This window comes from Lepidochelys kempii, chromosome 1 (genome assembly GCF_965140265.1).
Source record: "Lepidochelys kempii isolate rLepKem1 chromosome 1, rLepKem1.hap2, whole genome shotgun sequence".
Taxonomy (NCBI): Eukaryota; Metazoa; Chordata; order Testudines; family Cheloniidae; genus Lepidochelys; species Lepidochelys kempii.
The window spans coordinates 309,606,518-309,616,972 of NC_133256.1; the positions used below are offsets into that span (position 1 = coordinate 309,606,518).

The 10,455-nt window shown below is 39.7% G+C and overlaps 1 protein-coding gene across 1 annotated transcript; it reads left to right on the forward strand.

The window, feature by feature from the left end:
* Window positions 1-2,122: 2,122 nt before the first annotated feature.
* On the forward strand, window positions 2,123-9,177 carry LMOD2 (leiomodin 2). Its single transcript, XM_073331717.1, has 3 exons — window positions 2,123-2,478; window positions 6,699-8,075; window positions 8,941-9,177. The coding sequence occupies exons 1-3, from the start codon at window positions 2,206-2,208 to the stop codon at window positions 8,965-8,967; spliced, it is 1,677 nt and encodes a 558-aa protein (XP_073187818.1). The 5' UTR covers window positions 2,123-2,205; the 3' UTR covers window positions 8,968-9,177.
* The last annotated feature ends 1,278 nt before the right edge of the window (window positions 9,178-10,455 follow it).

Below are 10,455 nucleotides of genomic sequence, written 5' to 3' on the forward strand. Positions count from 1 at the left end.
AAAGGACTTGGTATGAGTGTGTCAAGGTTCCTCCCCCACTCTGAACTCTAGGGTACAGATGTGGGGACCTGCATGAAAAAACCTCCTAAGCTTATCTTTACCAGCTTAGGTCAAAACTTCCCCAAGGTACAAAATATTCCCCCCGTTGTCCTTGGACTGGCCGCTACCACCACCAAACTAATACTGGTTACTGGGGAAGAGCTGTTTGGACGCATCTTTCCCCCCAAAATACTTCCCAAAACCCTGCACCCCACTTCCTGGACAAGGTTTGGTAAAAAGCCTCACCAATTTGCCTAGGTGACTACAGACCCAGACCCTTGGATCTTAAGAACAATGAAAAAGCATTCAGTTTTTACAAGAAGACTTTTAATAAAAAATAGAAGTAAATAGAAATAAAGAAATCCCCCCTGTAAAATCAGGATGGTAGATATCTTACAGGGTAATTAGATTCAAAAACATAGAGAACCCCTCTAGGCAAAACCTTAAGTTACAAAAAAGATGCACAGACAGAAATAGTTATTCTATTCAGCACAATTCTTTTCTCAGCCATTTAAAGAAATCATAATCTAACACATACCTAGCTAGATTACTTACTAAAAGTTCTAAGACTCCATTCCTGGTCTATCCCCGGCCAAGACGACTACAGACAGACACAGACCCTTTGTTTCTCTCCCTCCTCCCAGCTTTTGAAAGTATCTTGTCTCCTCATTGGTCATTTTGGTCAGGTGCCAGCGAGGTTACCTTTAGCTTCTTAACCCTTTACAGGTGAGAGGAGCTTTCCCCTGGCCAGGAGGGATTTCAAAGGGGTTTACCCTTCCCTTTATATTTATGACAGAGTGTGTACATAGAGACACCGTGTATTTTTATAGACTTGTTCCTGACTTATTCTGCTAAAACAACCTTTCTCCTGGTTACGGACATGGGCATAGGCTGTGAAGAAGACCACACAGTGCTGGGCTAGATGTCTGAGAACAGTGGCTCTGGTTTAAGCATTCAGTATCTTTCACTTTTAATAGAAAAGAAGTGATATATAGTGTATTATTTGAACAATACCATATGACTGTGTATTTAAAGCCCATGTTGCAGTGCCTACATATGAAAGGGCAGAGGGAAAGTTGGATGCTCAGCTTTCACTCTGTATTTTCTTATGTTGGGTGCCAAAGTGTGCAAAAGTAATATCACATTGACATAGTTTTTTGCATTAATTTATGACTATGATATTGTCCCATCTCCTTAGGATTAAGAAAAGAAACACACAACAGGAGCTAAGGAGCACTTACCCCTGGAAGAGAAGGAGATGCAGCCAGTTGCAAAATGGCCATTATAGATTTATAGCTGCTTGGTTCTGCCAAAGTTAAAGCTGTGACAGTATTATATTGCGGACTTTAGGGCCCAGTTCCACACTAAGGCCCTATGAAATCCAATTAACATGAGTGGCACATTGTAATCCTTAATTTTAAAATAAATCATATTGACTTCAAATAAACTTGTCATTCTAATTCTCCCTCAGATCATTTTTAAAAATTGAAATGAAAATAAATAGCCCAGTTGTATGGTCAGTTAGGAGCTATGTATGACACCTGGAGTGGTGCTTTCCATAAACTCTGGAATGCTGACCTGCTTGGCTTCACGTTACATTACTGCTGATTACAAAGTCTTCACAAAGCCTTGGCCTGATAACATTATAGGTCCCCCAAATAACCATGAAAATGAGTGGAACTTCCCTTAACAGCTGTGCAGTTGTTTTATTCCCCACTCCCACGAGCAACTCAGAATTAAAGTGCATTTTCACTGGTCCCTTTCCATTGTTGCTTGAGAACAAAGTCAGTGTAATTATGCTTGTTGTTTTATTTCCTGCCATTCCCCTCTGCCCTGCTAAGTACATGGGCTAATACACTCTCCTGCTCTCAGGCTACACTAAATATGGTAATGGTCAATGTGTCAATAATCCCCCTGTTTAAGTGACCTGCAAACACTAGTGATATGACATTCTTTCTGTCCAAATGTCTAGCTGACGTCTGATGCTTAAAACAGAGCATGCTTTCATCCCTTCATGCATTGTCGTAGCTTCCATGACAACTCTTAAAAGGGTGCCTCAGCTAGTCAGGGAAACAGTTGCCGACCAAACAAGATACAGCCCACTTGATTCAGCTTTCTTGAATGCCTAATTATTGCAACTTTCTATCAGCCTGACCAAACGGGACCATGTCTACCTTTGGCTACAGAAGAGAGCTTAGTAAATATGAATCCATTGATGAAGATGAACTCCTTGCTTCTCTGACTGACGAGGAGCTAAAGGAGCTGGAGAGGGAACTAGAAGATATTGAGCCCGACCGTAACCTTCCAGTGGGGCAAAGACAAAAGAATCTAACAGAGAAAACTCCTACAGGAACTTTCAGCAGGGAAGCGTTGATGGCCTATTGGGAAAAAGAGACCAGAAAACTCCTAGAAAAAGAAAGGTTGGGGGCATGTGAAAAGGTAGGATTTCAGAGCATTCACAGTGCCCTGGAAATATTCAGGCTCACTCTTCAATGACTTTCCATCATTTACCATTTTTATTTTCTTCTGATCTACTACAACATTTTAAAGAAAAGTCCTAGTGACAATCTTTTGCTAGAGTGCTGTAAATTAGCAAAGGGGATTTTTGGTTTTGGTCTTGCAGTGCCTTAAAAACTCTTTTGGGGAAAAAATCCTGTAAAAGGATTAGTGGTTAAAATAGTGGTTAAAATAAGTCATAATATAACAATGGTTAAAGTGAGTTTACAAAATTAGGCACGAATTGTGCGTACTTCTAGCCAACCACATAAGTTGTTAGGAAAATTACCTTTTGGGGAGTGGGGGGAAGCTAGTAGACTGCTTTTTCCTCTTGTGAAATAAATAAATAATCAGTATTGCTTTTTGAGGAGCAATAGATTGAAAGAATGATCAACAGGAAGAGAATTCTGAATTTTTAGCAAAGGAGAGGTTGGGCAAAAAAGTGCAGCAGAACCCACTGGCCAGATTTTCATGTGGTGTAACTCAGTATAGATCCATTGCAGGCAATGGAATTATACTGATTTACACCAGCTGAGAATCTGGCCCAATATCTGATTATTTCAATGGCACACTGTGTGCTGTCTTATCAGAACACAGCTGGAGGAATTTATAAGCATAGAAGCCTGGAGTTGGTATTCAGTCAATCAACATATTAATAGAGTATTCATCATGCAGTCTGTCCCAGGGAGTTTTATATAAATAGTAACAATAGATGCTGGTTGCCAAGAGCAGTATAACTCAGTAATAATAATTCAGGACTTGATTCTGTGAGATACTCAACACCCTCAATTCTCATTGACTTCAGTGTGAGTTGAGGCCACCCAGCACCTTGCGGAAACTGCTTTCAGGATTAAGCACCATAAAAGGTGACTTTTTTTTAACACCTGCACTATAACTTTCAAAGCACAGCATGGAGTTTTAGCTGTGTCAATGATTTTGCAGCTAAAGTTCCATACTGAGTTCTGCTGATTAAGGACCTGACTCTGCCACCCTTGCTCACAGGGAGTAGTATGCTGTTGGCAAGTAGTCTCATTGATTTCAAGATTAAGGGTATGTCTACACTGCAAAAAAAAAAAAAAAAAAAAGTGTGTTTTTAACACAGGTTAGCTAATCTGTGCTAACTAACTTGGGTTAAAGTAGCATTGAAAACACAGCAACTTGGGTTTTAATTTGGGTCAGCAGCTCAAGTTAAAGCCTATAGGGCAGCATGGATTTGAACTCAAGCTGCTAACCTGAGTTAAAAGCCAAGTCACTGTGTGTCTTCACTGCTATTTTAACCTGAATTAGCTAGTGAGAGTTAGCTGACCAGAGTTAAGGACCTATTTTTGCAAGGAGACATGCCCTATGGGTTGCAGAATTGGACACATAGGTCAGTTACTGTTAAAAATGCTAACACTCTGGATCTAGCTGTAGCTCACGAAAGCTCATGCTCAAATAAATTGGTTTGTCTCTAAGGTGCCACAAGTACTCCTTTTCTTTTTGAGACTACAAAGGGTTTACATCAGGAATGAGTTTGACCATCTTTGCATAATGAATATACTGTTATCTTACAATCAGGGAAGAATCACCGGACACAGGATTTGATTGCATATAGTGTCTGTTATACTGGTTGTAATGTCTGTGTAGACAAATACAATCACCATTATACATTAAGCACTAGCTCACATAGCCTTAGAAATAAGAACCTATTTTGATGAGATATGGACATCTGGACAGGATAGCAGAATTAGCCACTTACTTGTTTCTACTGCATCTTTAACTTACATCCAGGCAGGAATAAGAAATGGCCAGAGAAGTCCTAGTTTTGGTGTCCTGTCCATAAGGCAGGATTTCTGACTTGGCAGCAACCTCCATCCCAAAAGGCAATATTGGGTTAGCATTTGGTATGAGCCTAGGCTGTAATGTGTCAGTAAAACCCACACTCTCTGCTCTGGAGGTGAGAGAGCTACAAAATGTATCCATAAATGTCAACACTCTGCCATCTGATGTCTATAAAGCGGAATCTGAAGGTGAAATCTTCCCCACACTGAAGGCAACAACAAAACTCTCATTGATTTCAGTGAGGTGAGGACTTCGCCCAAGGTGTCTGTAGCAATTGGGATATAATCTGATATAATCTGATACATTGGGATATAATCTGATCAAGATGACAGAGAGCAAGCAACTGAAGAATTTAAAAGAGAGGAGTAGCAATTTTAAACTTACTGCTAATGCTTACAGCTAGTTATGAAATTAAAGGATGGATATAATATGAAAGAGAATTGAATCCCCCCCACTTCAAACATGATTCTAGCAGGGTTCTTTTTACACTAATCTTTTAAAATCACTGTAGAATATTACCAATTAGTCACAATTAGTACACTTCAAAGTTCAAGTCACGAATAGGCACTCAGAGACCATGCTGAAGAGCGTGCTATAAATGTCTAGATAGATACATGTGTAGGAATCAAAGGGGATGTTCTGTGCAGCAGACATATTCTCAACTTTTAAACCTGTCTGTATATGCACTGAAATTATAGATATAGGTCCTGATCCTGTAATGAGCTCTATTGAGGCAGTGGTATTGAAGTCAAAGGATTTGGGGGTGGCAGGCGGGTGGGGGGTAAGGGGCCTGCCTGCACAGAGCTCATTTTAGGATCAGAGCAATCTTGCAAATTCTACGTTTTGAGCTCCCGATGAATCACACAGAGCATTTGTAAGATTGGGCCTGTGGTTTGTTACTTTGTCAAACTTCTGTAAGCATGATAATGATGATAACCCTATTTTGTATGTGTCCTGCCACAGAAATCTGCTCAAGACTGTGAGATAGTATGCAAGGTGTTAATACTGCAGGGATATATATACACATCATTAACCACACCGTTTAAATTGAATTAGCAAATGTAAAGTTATGCGGGGACTTAAACACTGATGGTTGGGCGGGTTTGCCAATTTAGTAACTTTTTTGCATGCCTCCTGTCAAAGTCAAAAACAGCATCTCTGTAAGTACGTAGCATGGACCCAATCCTTATGTGATATTTTATAAGGATTTACATATTCAATTTAATAAAGCAGTGCAAGCAGCGCCTCTGTTTTTCACCCAGAATTTTACTAAAAATTCAATATTATGGATTTATAGGATTTATTAGATTATTTATATGGATTTATGAGAGTAGAGCTCTTGCGATAGAGGGTTTATGGTCAATTGTATGCCAAGGACCATCACAAGGCCTATGCAGCACTTTACTGCCTCTTAAGCTGTCAAAATGGAGTTGAAATGAGATCATAGTGGTGCATTGGCATGGAGCTGGCCCTGTGTACTCTGCAACTAGCCCAAATTCTGGGGCTACCACTGAACTTTGGGACAGTTTGTATGGAGATCAGAATTTGGCATGTCAGACCCATCGCAATTTTGAACTTGTTAAAGTATTAAAGTGATGCTAGTGTAACATTATAGAGCATATTTTCACAAACAGCGTTTGAGTGTGCACACCCAAAATTGTGCATCCAGAATCTTGGGTGGACAGCTATTGTAATTCACCTTCTTTTTTTGCTCACATTTTCATGTGAAAATGGTATTTGTGTGTGAAATTAGGCAGCCATTTAGCTGATTTGGATGCATATACAGCATTTGTGCATGGAAGTCTGAGTTTTGGGACATGCAAAAATGTGGGGACCTAAACTCCGTGTCATTAAACAGTGGCATGTAATTTTGCACATAAAAAATGTAGCTGTTCGGTTGTGGCCACTCTGAAAAACATAGTACTTTAAGTCTGTCTGAGTGAAGCCCACATGAGCATGGAAATTCAGACAGGGAAAATCCATTTGACATTCCATTGTGAATATATCAACTTATGGGTAATTTTATGTATATCTGTGTTGCAGTGTCATGGGTCAGATCTTCCACTGGTGTAGATCAACATAACTCCTTTGACTTCAGTAGACTAAGCCAATTGATGCCAAGGATTTGGCCTTGAGAGAAAGGGGAGGAAATTAAAAAAAAAGAATATTAGATCAGATGAGATTTTTTCAGTTCTCTTAAATTTCCATGCTTCTGCCAGTTTATTTTAAACCTTTAACATTAATTTCATATAGTTTAAGTATAATTGCTGTTGGGGAAAATCAAAGTAAAGCTTAATATTTTTGCTATCATGTTTAATCCCGACACTTACATTCCTGTTCAGGATTCAAAGCAAGAAGACGGCAATTCAGAAGACACTGAGGAAGAATATTTCACAGGAACTAACAGTGAAATTTCCGAGGAGGCATATACTGAAGAGGAGGAGGAAGAAGACGAAAAAGAGGAAGCAGAAGAAAAAAAGGAACCAGAAGAAAAAGAAGAAGAAGAAGAAAGTGATGAAGATGATTCAGAAAAAAAGGAAAATGCTGCAGTTTGTGAGCGGACTGTGACTTGTGAAAGCGGCAGGAGTTCTGACCACTTGAAACGCAAGAAATGCAACATCCAGAAGGAAAATGAAAATGTCATCAATGGTGATGGTGGCAAAGACACAGAAGACACAAGCTTTAAAACGGGTGCCATCCACCCTTGTGGAAACCCAACGGTTATTGAGGATGCTTTGGAAAAAGTTAGGAACAATGACCCTGACACCACTGAAGTCAACTTAAATAACATTGAAAACATCACCATACAGATGCTTACACATTTCGCTCAAGCCCTCAAGAACAACACAGTGGTTAAGATGTTCAGTCTGGCCAATACTCGTGCTGATGATAGTGCGGCAATTGCTATTGCGGGGATGTTAAAAGTGAATAAGTATATAACGAGTCTGAACATTGATTCAAATTTTATCACAGGCAAAGGGATACTGGCCATCATGAGAGCTTTGCAGCATAACAAGGTTTTAACAGAACTACGATTCCACAACCAACGGCATATCATGGGCAGTCAGGTTGAAATGGACATAGCTAAACTATTGAAAGACAATACCACAGTGGTGAAGCTAGGGTACCACTTTGAGCTTGCTGGACCAAGAATGAGCATGACAAGTATCCTCACAAGAAACATGGATAAGCAAAGGCAAAAACGTATGCAGGAGCAAAAACAGCAAGAGTCTGGTTGTGATGGAGCAATCAATCCAAAGACCAAAGCCTTGCAGAAAGGAACTCCTGGGTCCTCACCTTACGCATCACCTAAGAGCTCACCTTGGTCCTCTCCAAAACTCCCTAAGAAAGCTCAGCCTGTCAAAATCCAGCCTCCAGCTCCACCTTCACCTCCTCCACCCCCTCCCCCACCCCCGCCCCCTCCTCCCCTCATTGTTCCAGAGAAAAAGACACCAACGAGGAATATAGCTGAAGTCATCAAACAACAGGAGAGCTCCAAGAATGCCTTACAAAATGGACACAAAAAGAAAAAAGGCAAAAAAAGCAAAAAGCATGAGAATAGCATATTGAAAGAAATTAAAAATTCCTTAAGATCAGTCTCAGACAAGAAATCAGAAGAAGGATCGCGACCCTCTACCCGACCCTCCACCCCACAAATGTCTCTTCATGATAGCCTTATGGAAGCAATTCGGGGAAGCAGCATAAAACAGTTAAAGCAGGTAAGTAAAGGACCACATTTAAATAACTGTTTATGGCTCAAATATGACACAATCCAAAACATGCATAATGAATTTTAAAGCATAGATATTTAATATAAGATTATACTTTGAGAAATATCACCATAAGTACATATTTGGGAGCAGTTTTACATTTGAACCTGCTTTCATGACTACACTTTCCATTTTAATTTGACCTCAGTTTTGACAGAACCCAGGGTGCTGACAGAACCCATGTTCAGACTTCTTGGGGCTTGGGATTCTCAGTAGAGGGTCGCTGTAGAGTGAGTATAGCAAGCAATGAACCAGAGGTGAAATTTTGCCACCTTCAGGCAAAACTAGTCTTTTTCAGCAAAGCCTTCTCTTCAGAATTGAGTTGTGAAATGGTCTTGATTTCTTGCTCAAGGAAATAAGACACCTCGATCTGACACCTCTTAAAATAGCATTAATCTACGGAGGAAGAGATGGGAATGGCTGCCTGGGCAGTGGGATTGGCTAGCTGTCCTGAGTATGTACCTAGGGTTTCAGATGGGATTGTACTGGTGTTGGCTAGCCACTCCTGCCACTCATGCAGCCATAGCTACATGGCTAGTTCAATTAAAGTTAGCATGGGTATGTCTTCATGAGAGAGAAATTACACCTCCAGCTCCAATGTAAATGTACCCTAGTCTTCTTCACAAAGTGAATGAATGTACTTCTAAATATGTATAATGGTATCCATGTACTATGGCGACAGGCACCTTAGAAATGCATGTAAATCACTGTCATATTAAAAAAGCACAATATACATAACTGGATAGACCATGATGCTGCTTCTTTTCCAGCCAGTATTGTTAATGTAATGAGAAAACCCCCCACTATCTTGTAGGTGGAAGTTCCAGAAGCTCTTCGATGAAAGCATGGAATATAGAAGAACCAAAGCTCTACAGTGGTCAAGGGAAGGTTACTGAATTGTTCAGTTATGGTAAATAGACTATATTGTGAGCTGCTTCCAAAGGGCACTCTTAGAATTGAAATATTTTATTTTCTTTTTAAAGAGATAGACCTATTAAACATTAACCAATGCTTTAAGAATGCATAAGCCTTTTAATCTGTAAATATGGAAATAAACATCTTTTTTATTTAATAAGATTTCTATTGGAGAAATAGCAGTTTATTTAGATATTCTTTTCAATATCTGATTGATTGCACGTCACTGGACATGTTCTTTACATTGAGATGTAATTGTTTAGTGATCTGTGTCTTTTTTCTTTTTTCATGAATTTACAATAAATGTGGTTTGAAGTTTTTAAGCAACCAAAACGATTTTAGTCCCGAGTTTCTGTGAGTACAAATCGGTCAGATGTTCATGTACAGATGTGTCATTGCTTAAACATCCAGTTACTGGGGTGAAGATGTTGGTATAAATGCATAGAGGTCTGATTTTGCAGAATTGCTTAGCACACACAGCATCCATTGACTTCAGTAGGATTTGCAGGTGCTCAGCACCTTTGAAAATCCAGGTATAGCTAGATTGATTAAATAATGCATTGAAACTCTTCGTCAAGAGCACAGCAGCCATTAAAAAAGGCAAACAAGATTCTTACTTAAAATATCAATGGGAATCTAAATATAATAAAAGAAGTGATCTTACATTGTAAAGCAAATGTTAGACAGACTCCATGTAGAATACTGTACACAATGCTGATCACCATGCCACATGTCAAAGAAAGCATATTATTGCCTCAGAAAAGGTGCAGTGTAGGGCAGCAAAGATAACAGGTAATAGGAACCTAAATTATGCCAAAAGGTTAAGGAAATTGGGCTTATTCCCATTATGAAAATGGCTTTGAAGTGACCTAGCCATTTACATAACAATGAAAAGGAGTGACAAAACAAACAGATTGGTGAAGTGGAAGAGGGTGTTGAATTAAGAGGCGATGGGAACCCCAGGGAGAACAGAGAATTAATACAAAGAGAAAAAGATGTTTGAAAAATACACTGGAAACTACTATCTCATAAAAAGAAAAGGAGTACTTGTGGCACCTTAGAGACTAACCAATTTATTTGAGCATGAGCTTTCGTGAGCTACAGCTCACTTCATCAGATGTTTACCGTGGAAACTGCAGCAGACTTTATATACACACAGAAATCATGAAACAATACCTCCTCCCACCCCACTGTCCTGCTGGTAATAGCTTATCTAAAGTGATCAACAGGTGGGCCATTTCCAGCACAAATCCAGGTTTTCTCACCCTCCACCCCCCCACACAAATTCACTCTCCTGCTGGTGCTAGCCCATCCAAAGTGACAACTCTTTACATAATCAAGTCGGGCTATTTCCTGCATAGATCAAGGTTTTCTCACATCCCCCCCACCCCCATACACACACAAACTCACTCTC